The sequence below is a fragment of the Cydia amplana genome, chromosome 6 (assembly GCF_948474715.1).
Source record: "Cydia amplana chromosome 6, ilCydAmpl1.1, whole genome shotgun sequence".
NCBI lineage: Eukaryota > Metazoa > Arthropoda > Insecta > Lepidoptera > Tortricidae > Cydia > Cydia amplana.
The window spans coordinates 13,202,578-13,222,214 of NC_086074.1; the positions used below are offsets into that span (position 1 = coordinate 13,202,578).

The following is a 19,637-nucleotide window of genomic DNA, read 5'->3' on the forward strand; positions in this document are numbered from 1 at the left end:
TAAAAAAGCTAATTTGTATTGCCTAATTGTTGAAACCTTGCCCGTGGCCGTGAATTATTCCATTTGCCCTTTATTCAAATTGTAAGATTTAAATGTTGGTAGTCATGTCCGTTTTAGCCTAGTCAGTACCGACCCTGCCTGCGAAGCAGATTACCATTTACCATCACTGGGTTCCAATCCTAGCGGGGGTATTTATTTGTATAACCCCCCTCCACTTTCGTCAGCGAATCGCGGCTCCGCACCGCGAACCGCGCATGAGTGTTGAGGGGGCTTATGAGTAGAAAAAAATGTTATTGAGTCATTACGCCCTTAGTCTTTTGGGGGTCAGTTTCAATCTCGATGTTCTACAGTTGCTAAATCGTATTGTATTTTATTAAAAACATATATTATTCGTGACCATAAACAATTCCATCGACACTTGTAACGTATTATCGTGGAGCGACTAATTTCGTCTAGTGATGTGGGGTTATCACCTGACGACCCCAAACCAAATACATAGATTGAAGGAAGCGTGAGGCCGCTGGTATATCCCATACTAAGATTAATAAGTCGTCGTATTATAAAATATCAATTTACTTTTGTTATTATTTCAATAACTATCAAAACGGAAGCTATATTCGTCATGTTCAAAGATTCGCAAGTCACTTGCGCCTAAGTCAACTTTACGTTAATGAATTATGCCTACACGTGTCAGCGCGGAAAAGTTATGAGGCTATCGGACTAGCAAATATTATGGAACTTGTGTACGAAAGATAATTTGGTAATTTACTGACGTAAATTAATTAGCTACCACGAGATACTTTATAATATATTGCAACGAGAAAGCACTAATATGTGAAAGATAAAAAAAGGCTTTTATTTTCAAGTTGTATATATACTTAACTACTATACATTTAATTTCATTAAAAAACACGAGAGTTTATATTTTTTATCAAATACCTATACACCATTTACAGGCGCGAGCGGATTTGCGCCGGGAGTAGAATATTAGCTTGAATTTTAATGACCCTATTCGTTCCGTGTCCGACCTATTCCGTATTTAGAATTACCTACTGGGGCATCGATCAGAGCGTCCATTATTCGTTTCCCTGTGACCTGGGTTAAAGTTAGCCTCCTCGGATGCGGCGCAGTGGTAGTTTCAGATCTGGCCAGGTAATGCCAGGTATTTTCTTAGCTACAAGAGCGCAGGCGAACTATCGGCTGTAGCATAGTTCCCACTAGTTGTTACGGATTTCGAGCTAACGGTTATGCTGGTTTATCTCGAGCGAATGACCGGAGACCGACTGAAATAACAGCCCTGCTCCCCCGAAGAGGGGGAGGCGATCCTATTTCCAGAATAACTACGATCAATTTTTCCGAAAATACCGCGCCTGCATTGCTGCAACTGCGATATCATTCGTGGTTGTCTTTTTTCGTTTGAGATAATAGATGTCCGGTATAAATCCTTTTAAGCCGTCATATGACTAGTACAGTGCTACGTAGAACTTAGTATTAAAAGTAATTCAGGATGTTTTTTTAGGATTAAAGAGTAAAGATCTGGGAAATATCCTAGGTTTTTACTCATCGTGAATTTTTGGCTATTTGTTAAGAAATACATTTAAAAAAATTACAACAATACTAAGCAAAACAAAAATAGACGGTGGAGAGATGCCTGTCACACAACGACTGTCGTGTATTAAACATGAAACTGTCAACGTTATTTTAAATTCGGAATGAGGTTAAAAACTCACAGATTATAATTATAATGGTTCGAACTGGAACCCATAAAAAGTTTGTAGTTCGAAATAGTTCGAATTAGCTTGTTTAGTGACATGAATCCGGCTGACGAATAGACTTAGTTTCCATGTTTTATAACAAAATATTTTATTGGTATATACAAATCAATATTCACTATACATATTTATGTATTCCTAGTTTTTGCTCCTATGTAGTCACAATCAGTAAAGCTATTGTTAAATAACTTGACGTAATTTGCTGTGATATAATCATACAAACCATGTTTACACAAATAATGTTTAATCTGTTCAAGTGATTCATAGATACATTAATTAAATGATAGGTAAGTTCGATTCTAAATTTAATGTACAAGGTGGATTAACGAAAGCTGGCACGAATGGAATGAACGAAACGAATTATATCTGTCATTGTATGACTGACACCTGTATCGGTATGCAGCCAGATATTGTGTTTCACCATTATTATTTGGGCCACTAGTTGCCTGAAATAAAGATTTCATTCATTCATTATATTGGTTTTATCTGTTACAGATAGTTCCATTCACTCATTCATTCCATTCGTGCCAACTTTCGTGAATCGACCTGTAGGACTTCGACCTTATTTTGGAATCTTTTATTTATTTATTTATCGCCAGGCATTTTAATAAATCGTTAACTACATTATTCATTTATTACTAAATAAATAGTTGTAGGTTATTATGGCTGTGTAAAGGATTAGTATCAGATATTGATGTTGTTAATGATTCCTATCTTATCTAATACCTACTACCTAGACGATATTATTACTTAATGCATTCTCTAATTGCAATGTGTTGTATTAGTGGATTATGTGTGTAATGTTGAATGTGTCTGAACGTTAGACTTACTAGTAAATTTATTTCAACCACAATATTGTTTCTTATAACTGTTTATGTCACACTTATCCCACATAAGGCTGCGTTTCCACCAGAGATGTGCGAGGGATGTGTTTGTTAAGAACCAATAGAATCACTGCACGCTGAGCGAGGAAGACAAATTAAGTGATTCTATTGGTTCTTAACAAACATATCCCTGTCTACGCATCCTCGCACATCCCTGGTGGAAACGCAGCCTTATAGTTAAATTAGTTATCTGATGAGTAAATTCAGCTGCTCTTAAAAAATATCAATTACCTGCCATGAAATCAGTAGGTAAGGAAAAACACTGGAAAAACGCCCTTATAAAATTTGCCATAACCTCGTAAGACCCACCATATATAGTTTTCAAATTTTTTATTTGAACCTTATTGTATGTGTAAATTAGAACGAATTTCGTTTGTTTTAAAAAGCAATGAAACAAAAGAAATACTACTTTATTTGGTTCATGAAAGGTTCAAATTAGATTGCACGAATATGTGCATTGTAATGTACGTATAATATTTAAAACTTTCGCGTTTTGAACACATATTAACTCACATTTATAGACAGGTCTAACGCGAAATTTATTCACATATGTACCTTTATTTACCGACGTTTCGATACAGGTTTCACTGGTCATGGTTGCACAAATCTCTTGTTTTGACATTTTGCTGGGACATCAGTTAGCCGCGACCATGACCAGTGAAACCTGTGTCGAAACGTCGGTAAATAAAGGTATGTGAATAAATTTCGCGTTAGACCCGTCTATAAATGTGAGTTAATATTTGTAATGTAAGTACAGTCAGCGTCAAATACTTTGTAGCAACCAAAGTAGCCAAATAGTTCGGTACACCATATATTTAGTACGGTGTACCGAACTATTTGGCCACTTTGACTGCTACAAAGTATTTGATGCTGACTGTACATTAAGTCTCAGGAGGATAAAATCATAATGCTTATCGAAAATCTTGTTAAAGTTTCACTTTTAACGAGCCAACTATCGAAGTGTGTTTCTCTTTACAAGAATGGAACATTTTTGAATCGTTCGTGCGACATGCAGACGCGACAGGATGCCAGCTTTTGAGGGCACCCATGCGTGCGTATAATAGACGGAGGGTAATATGATCGTCCTGTAGGCAGGGCCGTTTATAATTGCTGTACTAGTCTCTATAATAGTGTAGTTCCTTTTAAATAAACATTAAAATAATCCTACTCATTCCTGGGGCCTTATTCGACAAGCGACGTTTGACGTATCGTGTTGAACTTTCGTTGAATCTGAACAATCCTGTGTCAAAATTTGATTAGCAATCCACAGTTAGGTGACAACCAAACCAAACCATTATAAACCTTAAAGTAGTAATAAAACAAAGTTGATATTTGTTGAATTATTGGTTGTACCAAATGATCCGCATTTGATGAACATGTGATTCATTCAACTGTTGAATTGAAGTGGACGCGAAATCTGACAGTTGTACATGTCGAATAGGGGCCATTTGTCACTTGGGACTTTTCTATACTATTTTAGTTCGACTTTTGCTAACCTGGAGGCCAATTCGAACGTATATATTTTGATGTCAAAATGATTTCATCTCGCTTGCGCCAATACAAGTACGAACGTATAAATGATAACAAAATGACATAAAAATTTTACGTTAGGTTTAAAGTTACTCTTCAGAAAGTTATTTTAATACTCATAGGTACCTAAAGAAGAGACGTTCCATATAGATTTTAGTACAATGAACCGCCTGTTGACATCTCTATTGCACGCGCATAATTTATATTGCTGTCCCGCCTATGATGCCGGTTGTCAACGTCACTGTGCGAGCTTGACAGCAGTATAATAATATTGCGAGTGCAATAAAGATGTCAACAGGCAGTACGAAATCTATATGGAACGCGTCTCTTCTTTAAGGATGACTCACGTTATACCGGGCCGGAGCTTCCGGAGTTTCGTTTTCTATAGAAAGCATCACGTGATCACCGGTCATCTGTCATAGAAAGGTATAGTTTGTAGCTTTCTAATAGAGCCCGACGGCTAATCCTATTGTCTATTGTTAAGTAAAACCGCTCGTGCCACGTGCCACAACCACTGCATAAAAAATCGTTCGTTCACTTTACCCAGGTAATTGAATTATAACTCCTATGGAAATTGCAATAAGATTCAAAATGGACTAATGGATACATATTTTGTTAGGATGTGTGTGGTCCGTTCAACTCGCCGGCACTCAGTTCTCGGTGCCGGCGAGTCGAACGCTACAGAACCAGTCTAAAATGTGTCATCGAGATGCGTAACAAAGGCGCGTTATCGGAGAGCGCACCTACACTGGTTTTTTGAGCGTTGGACTAGCCCGCGCTCAGGTGCCAAATAGAATAATTAAAACCCTTTTTTGCAGGTAAGTAGCACGTGCGGTTTTACTGAACAATAGACAATAGGATTAGCCGTCGGGCTCTACTAGAAAGCTACAAACTAAGCGCCAGAAGCTCCGGCCCGGACACGGCCCGGTCTAACGTGAGACATCCTTTACTCAATACAAGTACTCGTATTTATCGATATTAAACTTTTGTGAGACATATTTTAAACTGTTTATACGACAACGGTTTCACTCACTTCGCCAACATGTCTCCAATAGCGACTAAAAATTCAAGTGAGTGAAACCGTTGTCGTATAAACAGTTTACTCGTATTTAGTTGAAATGCAAATGTTATAGCAAACCCCTACTCTTATCTTGTGAGTGGGTCGTGTGGAGCACTATGTAAGTTGTTCAACACTAGTATCTATACAGGGTGACATTTGAGTCGTGATCAGTAATATGTTTTTCTAACTCCATAAACAACTAGCAATTTAATGCCCCTTACTCTTACTAAAATCAGACAAGATTTTATTTTTATTTTTTGTCATTTATTTTACTTTTATAAGTGGATTTAGGATATTACAACGGCTTATTAAGATATTTAAATTAGTAAATTTAATCGCCTCTTTGAATCGCAACTGTCATTGACATCAATTTTTTCATTTGTCCCAGGTGGAAATAAAATTTACTTAATTTTTCATTTGAAATATCTTACAAAGCTGTTTAAATATCACATTGCCACTTGTAAAAGTAAAATAAATGACAAAAAAAAATCATGACTGATTTTAGTAAGAGTAGGGGCATTAAATTGCTTGTTGTTTATGGAGTTAGAAAAACATTACTGATCACGACTCAAATGTCACCCTGTACATATTGTACAAGCTAGACTACTCGACTTATGGTTGTAAGTGTAGACTGCCTTTGTTATTGCGAGCTTGTGGATGTAATAAATGATGTGTTAACAAACTATTTCTCACTTGTATAATTTTATAGTCGACGTACTGTTTATGTTTAGTATAATTTCATATGTTTTGTGGGCATCGTGGTCACTTAATATCCGTCTAAAGGTATGGCGATGCTATCGGTGAATTGTCAGACAATACAAAAGTTAAGGTGCTAATATAATTATTTTAATAAGTATCGCAATATTCGCGGTGTGTAAAACTGTCGAAAATAATAACGAATTGTGCTCCTAAACTTAACTAAAAGTCGAAGAAGGTATGTTCGCGTCGGGTAATTTGAGTCTAGTCGTAACTGACGGGTTTCTAAAGGTGACATTCCATTTCTGACCGCAGCTGCACTACTGGTACTGAACGCGTCCCTGCTACTGTCAATTTCCATAGTAAAATGAACAGTAGTGCAGCTGCGGTTGGAAATGGACTGTCACCTTAAGGGTTCCTACACTCTCTTAGGTAGTAAAGTCGTAATGTATGTCAAAGTGACAAATATGTCGTGGTTACTATCAAGCTACTATATGGTGGTCACGTACAGTCACCTGCAATAATATGTTCCACAACGAAGGCCGCAAAAATATCTGACACGATCCTATTTGTAGATCCATAAGAGCGTGTCACATATTTTTGGGGCCTTCGAAGAGTAACATATTATTGCAGGTGACTGTACTAGTCATTTTGATGAGCCGTATAGACCCCCAGCAGTAGGCCTAGCACATGACTGGCGCGACAGTATCTCGCGGCGAGATAAACTACCCGTCTATTTCTATGTTAATAAAAGAGGGACGGGTCGCCGCCGGATTCTGTCGCGCCCATCATGTGCTAGCCCGGCAGACAGTTACTCGTTTTTCGTCGACTGACTTCTACATAAAGGAACCGCAAAACCAGTGCAAACACGGTCGAATTAGGCCGGGTTCGGATTATCAACATATATAAACCATTAGCAATGGTAGGCCGGCTCAGGCCATTTAACAAATGGCTGGAAGTAGTAATTTCAACGACCACAGCGCCACCTCGAGCGGCTTAACGGTCATCAAACGAATAATTTAAATGAGCCATAACGCCTAGACCGAAATGTATTCCTTGTTATTTCAACGGTACCTACTGTTTTTATCCGGATACTGTTTCCTTGGCATGTAGCAACACGATTCAAATATAATTATGGTGCGGCGAGAAATATTATGACAATTAAAAAAAAAGCGCGGCGAGAAATATTTTGACAAACTTATAAGTTATATAGTACCTACCAATTAATCCACCAAGAAATTGTTTAAACGAAACCTAGTAGGTAGTTATTAATATTATCGAATAATCTCCTGCTGGTTAATATATACACTCGCATCCACAAAATCATCCATTTTAAGCCGACGCACTTATTCTTATATTCGATATTAAAAAGACAAAAAATATAGTATGCTGTGATCTCTATAGGCGTTATCGATCTATATGTCTATGATTTTTTATTTATTTTTATGTCTATGATCTCTGTCAAACCGAATCTCTAGAAATAAATCTCTGAAAACAGGTTTATGAAACTTAAACTCTAAATTCAAAGCAACTGTTAATAACTCGTTAACCAGTAATCTCAATCAATTGATATCGTTATTAAGTTGTCAAAAGTTCGGATCCACACACGTAGCGGCGATTGAGCGCCGGTTGCGTAGCACGTTCGTAGCCCGCTACGTACGCCCGCACGTACGTAACAGTGACGTCGGCGGGAGATTTCACAACGCCGCCTCGCCTTACATCACGGTAATCGCTTTGTTTACGATTTTTATCATTGTCACTTCGTTGCATCAGAAAGGTAAACGAACTGTTTCGTGATCGTCAGATAATCGATTAGTGTGTCAAAATATTTTTTTTTTACATGGGTACCTACATATTATGTGCCAAATAGTTGTATCTAAACATGCAAATAATATTTGTGATTCCAAGTGTAAGTTGAATAAGATCTGAAAAGTTATAAAACTTTTAGGTAAGTTCCCGATTGTAATGTTAACTTTTGTTTTGTTAATATTGTTGTGCAAAATGTGGGGGTGGCTTGGCGTGCGTAGGTGCTTGGTGGGCGTGCGAGCTGAGGCGGCTCGGGCGGGAAGGGGGGGCTGCAAGCGCCGAGCACGTGCCGCGCGCTCACGTGGTGCCACCGAGCGCGCGTCCGTCGTGCCGGTCCGTATGAATAATTGTGTACGGAGTGAATGAATCGATGCGCGGCGCGGGAGCGGGAGCGGCGGAGCGGGGCGGCTGCGTGGAGGGGTGCGCCGCGGCGCGCCAGTCTCGTGCCGGTAGTCGGTAGGTCAACCGAGCGACTCCGGGAGCCGTCCCCGCCGCGCCGTCGCTCGCTCGTAGTCGTAGTGCGCCCGCCCCACGCCGGCCCACGAGTCCATGGAAACCCAGAATCAGGATGCGGCACACAGCCCCGCTGAAGTGCCGAACGACCCCGGGTACGTCGCCGCCGCTGTCCCTTCGCCGGCTGTCATCTCCACCGGCGACTCCTGACTCTAATCGCAATGTTTGTTGCAGGAAGATGTTCGTCGGAGGACTCAGCTGGCAGACTAGTCCAGGTACGCTCGCCGGCGACGAAAAGTGCATCCGATGCACGCGCGGCCGAGCCGCCCGCCGCACCGCGGAAAACCATTTCCTACTCAATAGGAACTCTCGCGTTTTCAGTGATGTACTAAAATCCGGCACGTAAACACCGGTAACCAAAAAGTTTCGTTATCAGCTGATTAGTCGTGTTATGTAGCCGAATAGTAACCGGTGTCGTTCATTGAGTGCACGTGATATTCGGTGAGGTGCATGTGTAGGCCGTACTCGGCGTCTTCGGCGCGTGTAATGACTTGGAGTTGCTATAGAACATGATGTAATTGAGTTGTGAAGTCGAGGTGTATTGCGAGTCAGGTGTGTGGCGGCGGCCATGCCAGGTGCGCGCGCAGGCTCGTCCGCCGCTGCGACCTCTCACGTTGTCAGCTCTCAAGCCAATCTCATCCCTATTGTTACAATGATTCAGTTGGAAACTCTAGCAATATTTTCCGTTACCGGCTTTTCTCCTTTAACGGTTATCACAACATAACCTCAATCTAGGTAGAGCGCTACCGACCGGCGCGTTTCCGTGAACTTAGGTTATGCTCACACCGTACCAATTGGCAATAAGTTTTGATTCTTGTACTTGATGTCTTGTAAGATATTTAAATACAAAACAAAATTATATTTAAATTGTTTCATTCCAATCCTTGTGTGCATGAAATTCAAAGCGGCATTAGAACAAGATCGAAAGGAAACTTAACTCAAAATCATTACTATAATTTGCTATCATCGTAATAAATAGGTACAGTTTTTAATTTTTTTTTAATATCACACTAATGATTATGTTAAATTATTTTTAAAACCTACATATTCATTATATCGCGTTATAGTAAATATTGTCGCGTTTATTCATTGCGCGTTACATAGCTCAGTAAAAACGTATAATTTTACGTCCATTAGCGTTCCCCTAGACCCGTAATAAAGGCCATCAATTAATTTTAAACTAATTGCGCGTGTGCAACGCAAAAGGTCTGCGCGCGCGGCGCAAGTGATGCCCGCGGTATTGGGTCGAGCGCCCACGCCGCACTTTGATCCCTCTATCTATGCCAACTTTGTTCTTCTCTGGAGATATCTAGGGCGCTGCATCGGCGATTACTAGCCAATATGCTTTGGATATTATCGGATCGAACAATCCCGCATTTCTATATCGGTAGCATCATGAATCAGCCCTCGATCATGCACCGTGTAATGTTTCATCCGGTCATATCTTTCCTACTTCACAAGCTATTGCAACAATATGCCAGAAACGCTAATATACATTCAATTTTTAACTATTTTGTCTATTTTTTTTCTCGATTTTAAACTTTCGTGAGACATATTTTAAAGTGAGTGAAACCGTTGTCGTTTTTTTCTGTTTAGAAAAACCAAATCTAATATAGGTATCAGGTTTAATTCGGCGATTATTTGGCTCTAGAAAAGGCATCACTACAATCATGTATACCTACTCTAAAATATAGGTAGGTACATTACTTCATGCCGGTTCTAGCCGTGATACTAAATGTGTAAGTTATGGAATTCATTGATTTTTTTCTCCCCGAGCTAAGTTTGCTCCGCTTGTTTACACCTTACCAGAGCCGTGATGATAAGATAATTCGTTACCTGTTATCGCACGATAGTCGGATAGTCTTCCTTATCGCGGCGCCGTACAAATAGTTAAGATATATTTTGGTAATCTTAAATGTTTAAATATACAGTACGGGAATCAATCACAACTCTGTGATATCTAAGTGATAAATACTGACAGGCGTTATTTTATACTCGACTTTATCTAATTCTTTGAGAACCCCGAGATTTTTTAACATACATTTGCGATATAGGTACCTAGTCGGACATAAATAAAATACTGAACACACCGCTTTTAAGACCATGACAGAGTAGGTATTATGTACATGCCTACTCAACGTGTAAAAATATGACTTATGGATGGGATTTTCCTTGGATGGGAAAATATAATGCGATAAGATATTTTTATAACAAGCAACGAATTTATGGTTCAACTTATACCAAAACTCTTATTCGTATGTTTTCTGTGGATCACGGATGTAAGCTTTCTTTTCCAGTTTATTTTTACCTACTAGAAGACTGTGCCTGTTTATAAGCTAATGCGTGGTAATGCTTATAAAAATAAATTATCGCCGGAAAGAAACATCCTTTTTCTTAAGTTGTACGAGTAATATGTATGTACCCACGAGATGACGTTGGGTAACTCAAGTGGGCCTATACCTCAAACAACAGGCTCCCTAATGAGACGATGAGAGATTAGAGAGCTAGTGGTTCGTGTAGACAATTTGGTTTAAAACACCATGAGAACGGAAGGAAACGAATCCTACTCAGCGTGGGTGACTTGATCTCTTGGCTTAACGACGTTTTAACGACGAAACAAAATTGACTCCGTGTATTAGCTAAATGCTCATGATTCTTCTTCCCATTTCACCGTTAAGTCCCACTAAAGAGCACGGTGTATATTTATAGGCAAAAATTAAAACAAAATTAATGATGGTGTCCAAAAAAGGCCGCTATACAAAAATTATAAATATAAAAAAATATATAAATAATCCTACTTTAAAATGTCAATCTTAGAAAGTGTAATTAGTATTTTTTTTTAATCAACCACATGGACTGTTATGTACCTAATGATAGTGATAAGTGATTTATTGTTATAATAACAGGAGTCATTGGGACTTACGAAGCTAGAACGTATTAATTCATAATCATCATAATTACTTCTAACATGAAATAAATCGACAACATGGAACTGTTTACAGCATTAAGAAATCTTTAATTCCAGATAAAAGCGCCCACCTTATTGTTAAATTGTATGCAACAGCGAGATAAGTTATTCTATTTTATATTTCCACAGTACAAACTCATTATCCCCGTGTTGCGAGCGTAAGCTGTTTCATAGTAAATAGTTGCTAGACAAAAGGTTGCTTTATCTGGCTCACTTCTCGCGCCTGACATATCATTGACACGCTGTGACTTCGCAATTTACAAAGGCGGCTTCTTTAAGTGACTCCCTAGATTGTCCGCGTGTTAGAATTAGATATTGAAATCTGATGTAATACATGTAGCTTTACAAAAAAAGATGACAAGTACAATGCATTTGTTATCAGGACTTTGATTGATTGATACGATTGAGTCAATATATCTTCCCTATAAATCTGGAATACCTATACCTAATACGTTTAACATTTTCGCGAAGCGACAAATCATCTGTCAGATAATTCTACGCGTGTAAATAGTTTTTCTAAACCTGTGATGTATGTATGTTTCAAGCCTGGTACCAACATTTAACTTGTCGATTTTGTAAGCTCGTTTTGAGAAAAATAAATATTAATCCGGGACATCGATTGCCAGCTTCGATTTACGTAAACTTCTTCGGTTACGCTCGAACGTCTGGATTACTCTTGAGAGACAATCCTTTTTTTGGTCTAATCCTGCTAGTTTTAGGGGTAGGACATTTTCCCATAAGCTTTTCAAACACGGATTACTGAACTGAGTAAAACTATGTAGCTAGGGTTTCCTTAAAAGTAATAGGTACTAGTAGCATTTGTTAAGTAGATCTAATGGGACATAAATTTCCGACTTCAATCAATAAACGTAGCTGTTGTGGAAAATTGGTAATAATTTTTCCCGCTTGTTATAGCAACGTCTAATGTCTAGTACTAATAAGAAAAACGTAGTAGGTAGTAACACTAGTAACGCGAACTGATCATGGCGGCAATCGTAAAATCTGTCCCAGAAACGTTAGTGGCCGCCGACTCGTGCTTGGAGTGCTATTCCAATAGCTCACCAAGTGCATGCGAGCCTAACACTTAGAACCAGTTTAAGAGCGAGACTGTTCAGAATATTCGTAGGATCACAAGATTACAGTTACACTGGTATTCGCAGAGTGTTCGTGTCGCCTGAGCTCAGTATACTATAGTAATAGGTACTCGGCCTGCTCCTAACACAATACAGATGAAGCAGCATCGCCGTTAAACACGTTACGGTTAAATTATGAATACGATTGTTAGCCTAGCTCGAGCATTACGCGACTCTGTACAAATCAATGGATCGGCTTTACAAATCCTGCGAGTGTTTAATGAGCTTGTCTATCGACCGTACCTCGTATTTGTAACAACGTTTTTGGCTATCATCGCGGGTTCCCGATTTAGGAGCGGCATACGAAGTTTTAAGAATATGTTATTGATATATTGGCTTCTTTTAATCCTATATCTGCCGTGATAATTACAATAGTTATATTTTTTAACTATAAAGATAAATTTTTAGGTATCTAATTGTTTTAGTTACTGAATTTATTTATTGATATAAATGGAAGCTGTTTTGTAGGTAGGACGTAAGCGCACATTCGCCCTTCTAAAGATGATGGAAATTATCATTGAATTTCCTCCAAAGACAAAAGACTGCGCACCCCTTTCAGTTGCTGAAAGGGTCACAACTCAATTCCTTCGTCGATTGCGAGAAATTCACCTTTGCCTCTATCTATTATTAAACCAGACATTTTCCATACGCTGAATTATGCAGCAGGCAAATCTCTAATGCAGAATGAACGGATTGTCCTTATTTAATTTCCACTTCGAGTGAACTTTGCGAGAGTACGCAGACAGAGAGAGGCAATCAGGTAGATCTTCGTGTTGACAGTTTAAAAGTGTAGGTATAGTAAAAATGAATATATACGTGGTAAGGTTTATAGTCGAGTTTTATATAGTCAAGTTCAAGTCCGAGTGAATCATGATAAATGCAAGGGTAACATTCCATTTCTGACCGCAGCTGCACTACTGGTACTGAACGCGTCGCTGTTACTGTCAATTTCCATAGTAAAATGAACAGTAGTGCAGCGGTTGGAAATGGACTGTCATCTTAAGGCGCAAGCACAATGCAGCGCACGCGCTCAGCATGGTAGGTATGGGAGCCACATAGGTAGGTCTATTGTTTAAAACGTGCGTAACGAGGAGTATGGCATTAAGTGTATCAACTCCCTTATTACCAATGCGAGGTAAAGATTTTTTTACTGTTTGCGAATAAAATAGTTTTTTTTTAATAAATGAAACAACCCTAACTACAATCAGAAAACGTTACCCAGCTTCGATTTGATTTCATAATTAATTCATAAAGTAAGAACGCTAAGCACGGATAACTTCGGATATTGGCCCGCATGTTCCTATCTCTATCGCATGCGCGTAATTATATTGCTGTCCTGCTTGCACAGTGTCGTTGACCGCCGGCGTCATGGACGGGACATATTTAGCAATATAATTAGGTAGGTAACCTACGCGCGTGCGATATAGATAAGAAGAGGCGGGTCAATGTACGATTTTCCTCATGCTTAGCGTCATTACTTTAGTACTTATTAAAACTTGTCTGCATAAAAAAAAATCATAACTGACGATGATAACATCAGACGGTCTAGCATGAGTTGCTTTCTCGCGCGCGACTCCATACATCAAGCGCGACTTCAAGTATGGACTCGCGCGCGAGAACGCAACTTATTCTAGACCGCCTGATGATATCATAACTGTTTACTTATTTTATTTCCTTGTATTAACAAACAGTTAATACCTATTTATTACAAGATACATTCAGGAAAAAAATATTTTAAATTTTACACATTTTCGTTTTGTGCCAATAAATTATTCTTCAAAAACTATTTCAACAGTTCTATTTTCCACAATTATAGAAGGCAAGTGCCGCGCTTCAGTAAGCCCCGGAGCTGAAGTTGACAGCGCACTACAAAAAACATTCCCCAGTACTTCGTTAACGGTCTGAGCGCTCAGCAGGTGGTAGAGAAAAGGATTGAGTTTCATTTTACTCGGAGACGTTGCCTAAAAATATTCAACGGAATATTATATTAACACTACAAAAATAACTATGCTCTTGTTTCACTGACCTTACCTACATATATTTAGCATAATGTTTTAATAGGGTTAACAAAATAGATGTAGATACCTAATGAAATAAAACGAAGGGGAACGGAACTAGTGAAATAAAACCATGATCTAAATCCGAGCTAGGATTACACCTGAACACAATGCAAATTATATCAAGTGAAGTGTAAATCACAGGTCGATTCCGAAAATAGCTTTGCTTCTCTGTAGCTTCAAAGGATATCCGAGTATTATGCGGCAAAGGAGTATTCTACATTATTCCATTCCGGTCTCTACTGATCTGACAGGCAAAAGATTTAGCAAGTGGTCAAAGAGGAAAGAGTGTAGCGAGTGAGCTGAAGAGTCGACCGCATTACCGCAAATCGTAGCATAATCCTCCTACAAAGCGTTGCGCTAGGAAACAGCAGTTTGGGAGCTGCTTTACCATTTATAGGAACCGGATACACGTTTCGTTTTGTGGGCTATTTTGGCCTGGCCGCAAATAAGCATAGTGCGCGCGTGCGAACACTTCTTTATCTCGCATAAATCAAGATAGAAAAAAATAATAAATCATTGAATAGCGTCTAACTTTTAGCAGGCAATAAACGGCGAACTTGCGGTCTATTCTGTTTGTTTTTAGAGCCCGTTAACGTCAAAGATAGCGTCTTAGCTCGAAAAAATCTCGGTTACGGTCCCATCTGCTATAGCTTTATTTTTTTAACATATTCACTACGCTACATTTAGGGGTTTAGGAAAGTTTCCAAACGATAAACGTTTAACAAAAAAGGGACAAATACTTAGTTTTGCAAATTGGGATGAATTTATTAACAAATTTATTTAAAAGAATATAGAATATGTTTTTGTTAATTATTTGTTGTCTTTATAACTAGTAAAAAGACAAGTGGAGAGCCAACAATTTATGGACTTGTCGGCACGCACATGTTATTTGCTTTTTGTTAGATTAGAACGTATGTATTTCAAGCTAAAGAAGGCAATAGTTAATGTGTAGGCAAGCAAACGTACAAGTTACTATTGTAACATAATAATACACTTTTAACACAATTGACTTTGTAACATAAATGACAGCACACGTAGGTAAGTAGGTAATGGTTGCCAGAGACCGTGTCATCCGCGCGGTTCTTCGAGAACTCTTAGTACAGTCGACGTCAAAGATATATTTACAATTGAAAGTTACAAAAAAATCTTTACATTAAAATAAGTTGCCATGTAATGTGACAAGTACTTGTTTACGTGATATATTACAGTTTTATATTTTCACACAATGTGCCCAAAATATGTTTACACTATTTAATCCGTGTAGTTTGCCCCTTTTTATGACGTATGTTCGTTTACATGACAAGTTACAGAATAATATTTACTCTTAATGTACCAAATTAAATTGCATGTAAAGATCTAATGTAATATTTACAATCAACCATACATAAACAGTTTTATACCTCCTGCTAAATAAATATCTTTACAAACATTTGAAAGCTGCATTCTAATTTCAAATAATGACAATCGTCGAAAAGAGTACAATGAGTCAAATGGTCTGTTTGTCTCGTTCGTTTAGATGACTGACGTCATGCTATGTCGAGTATGTAATTCCGATGTTTACATTTAAACCATTTTCAGTATTTTTGATTTTCAGGGTTTCGTACCCAAAGGTTAAAACCGACCCAATTACTAAACCTCTACTGTCCGTTCGTCTGTCTGTCTGTCACCAGACTGCATCTATCTCACAAATAGTTAAAACTTTCAGACGATGTATTTCTGTGCCGTTAAGTTTAATAACAAATACTAAAATCAGAATAAAATAAATATTTAAGTGGAGCTCCCATACAACAAACGTGATTTTTTGCCAATTGTACAGACCCCTTAATGGACGAATCCGACTCGCCCTTGGCCGGTTATTTTGTAAATGCATAGATACTGAAGAATTATAAGTTAACCCTTTTCGGCGCCATGTCAAACGCAAAAGCTAATATGAATATTCTTAATATGAATTAATAAAAATAAGTAAGAAGGTAAAGAAAATTATAGCAAGGAGGTTTCATAAATAAAAAGTAGGCCAGAATGAAATAGGTGAATTATAAAGAAATTAGTAAATAAACAGGTGAATTGTGTAAATATGTTTTTGTAGCAGAATGCGTAAAAGTTTTTATGCATCATGAAACGTAAAAACAGAAATGTTGCTCTTGACGTGTATCACGTTTGACACATTGGGTGTAAATATTATTCTGTAACTTGTCATGTAAATGAACATACGTCAGAAAAGCGGCCAAGTGCGAGTCGGACTCGCCCATGAAGGGTTCCGTATTTAGGCGATTTATGACGTATAAAAAAAAAACTACTTACTAGATCTCGCTCAAACCAATTTTCGGTGGAAGTTTACATGGTAATCTACATCATATATTTTTTTTAGTTTTATCATTCTCTTATTTTAGAAGTTACAGGGGGGGGGACACACATTTTACCACTTTGGAAGTGTCTCTCGCGCAAACTATTCAGTTTAGAAAAAAATGATATTAGAAACCTCAATATCATTTTTGAAGACCTATCCATAGATACCCCACACGTATGGGTTTGATGAAAAAAAATTTTTTGAGTTTCAGTTCGAAGTATGGGGAACCCCAAAAATTTATTGTTTTTTATCTATTTTTGTGTGAAAATCTTAATGCGGTTCAGAGAATACATCTACTTACCAAGTTTCAACAGTATAGTTCTTATAGTTTCGGAGAAAAGTGGCTGTGACATACGGACGGACAGACAGACGGACAGACAGACAGACAGACATGACGAATCTATAAGGGTTCCGTTTCTTGCCATTTGGCTACGGAACCCTAAAAGGGGCAAACTACATGGATTAAATAGTGTAAACATATTTTGGGCACATTGTGTGAAAATATAAAACTGTAATATATCACGTAAACAAGTACTTGTCACATTACATGGCAACTTATTTTAATGTAAGATTTTTTTGTAACTTTCAATTGTAAATATATCTTTGACGTCGACTGTACCTAAGGCCAAGTCGCTTTGCAGTTACGGAAACAAACTAACCAATAATGAACCGTTTACTTACGTTCAAGACTGCCAATGATTTCCTATCTTATGTATAGGTACTCTGGTTTTAATACTTATGTATAAAGCAATCCATCAAATGCCCGCAGGCGCAACCAATATACTTGATTACTCTTTTTCAGCTCTGAGCAACATCATAACAAATATTTTTCTGTGGCTCCCCGCTGACGACGAAACGTCAGTCAACGCTATGGAACAATTTAGAAATTTTTGTTGATACGACACATGTGGTTAATGCGAGTTCCCCGTAGTGTTGGTAACTATTTATAGTGTACTGGTAACGTGGGGAGCTACTAATATGCTCGCCCTTCAGGCAATTTGGATAGGTAAGAACTAATGTGTTGAATATTTTTATTTTATATTAGGTTCCTAACAATGTGGTATTTGAATGATAATTCTCTAAAAACTTTTTTGTAACATTTTGTTTTTGTACTTAATCTTTATGAATGATACGTTAGGTACATCAGTAGTAGTGCGTAGTTAATAAAACAATTTCATGGACTACATGCAATGTAAATAATGATATCATCTCAGATAAAATTGATAGCATACGGATACGATAAAAAAATACCTAGTCTTAGGGTCGACGTTGATCAGTCTGTCAAGTGCGGATGGTGCAACTGGCACTTAGTCTTTACGAAGTGCGGTTTATCTGTCTTCGGTGGAATAATAATTAAAAAAAACTTATTTTTTGTTAAATTATATTTTATTTAAAACTTTTCTAATTTATCGGATTTTTGATAAAGGTCCGATAAATTAGATCCGTCTTAATTTGGTGTTTGTTTATTTGATATAACTTGCAATATCACAGCAATAAAATTAAAGTTCGAATGCCACTCCTCACATTGGTTTAAGCTTTTTTGTACTCATACGTTTATTAATTTATCATAAAATAAGCTGCTATAGATTTCATCTAGACATATCCAACGTACATACATGTAGCGGCTTTAATATCGCCATAATATTGGCTGGAATCCTCGCACGAACATTTCTTCGAGGCTTGCATAACTGCAATCCGCGCATTATGGACTCACATCTGGGAACGTTCGACTCAGACGACACACGCCACTGCGTTGTTGTCATTACTCATATGTCGCGCACACGACTTCACGCTGCCGCCGACCTGCCGCGGCTAACCATTAAACTCCACATTTCCATTGCGCTGACACAAAATAGTGAACCCTAAAAACTAAACCGTAAGGTGGATATCTAACTTAAGTTTTATATGAATTGTGACCTAAGGATACTAGTTGTTGTGAACTACAGTGTATCTTCAAACGACATGCTAATTGACGGCAGCGTGAAGCGAGGGTAAAGAGACGTAGTTTTTATATTTTGGACCCAATGTTCAAATATGAGAAATTTCACTTGACCAAAACGTGTTTAGGTTTAATTGACACCCTTATGATAATTTATATTTCGTCGCCGTCGTATCTTGTGTCGTCGTATCCGACGTCCATCCAGAAAACCAAAAAGTTTAGAAACGTTCTAAAAAACCAAATTCCAACGTTGCTAACAATATATATGGGAAAATTCCTATCATCTTTAAAAAAAACATACTGTAATCAGACGGAGTTCAGAATTACATATAGATGAATTTGTTTAAAAAGTTTTTGAACAGATTTTGCTAGTTCCTAAGTTACCAGTCATTTTATTCACATAACTAACTAGATAGTGCTGACTCTACTAGGCGTCGATATAGGTCAAACTTGCGTAGATTAATGCATACCTCCTCATCCTCATCAGCTCATCACACAAATGAAATGTCAGCTTCGAAATCATAATACCTACCAGAAAAAAATACAACTTGCATAAAATGTACAAAGATTTGCTACTCACCATGAAAATATATTTAGTAAACAATAAAGTCAAGATACACAGAAAAAAAACCGGTCAAGTGCGAGTCGGACTCGCGCACGGAGGGTTCCGCACCATCAACAAAAAATAGAGCAATAAAATCGTGTTTGTTGTATGGGAGCCCCCCCTTAAATATTTATTTTATTTTATTTTTAGTATTTGTTGTTATAGCGGCAACAGAGATACATCATTTGTGAAAATTTTAACTGTCGCGGTTCATGAGATACAGCCTGGTGACGGACGGACGGACAGCCAAGTCTTAGTAATTAAGGTCCCGTTTTTTACCCTTTGGGTACGGAACCCTAAAAATACTACGTTTTATATTCCAAAG

At 38.0% G+C, this 19,637-nt stretch overlaps 1 protein-coding gene across 5 annotated transcripts in view; it reads left to right on the forward strand.

Annotated features, from left to right (window-relative positions):
• Window positions 1-7,997: 7,997 nt before the first annotated feature.
• Window positions 7,998-19,637, forward strand: part of LOC134648953 (RNA-binding protein Musashi homolog Rbp6) — a 574,404-nt gene continuing 562,764 nt past the window's right edge. Inside the window, exons 1-2 of one of the 5 annotated variants that reach the window (XM_063503621.1) lie at window positions 7,998-8,356; window positions 8,436-8,476. In XM_063503621.1, the coding sequence (XP_063359691.1) occupies window positions 8,298-8,356; window positions 8,436-8,476 (100 nt within the window). In that variant the 5' untranslated portion in view covers window positions 7,998-8,297. The remainder of the gene's footprint in view (window positions 8,357-8,435; window positions 8,477-19,637) is intronic. The other 4 variants (XM_063503618.1, XM_063503616.1, XM_063503617.1 and 1 more) reach the window with 4 other exon arrangements.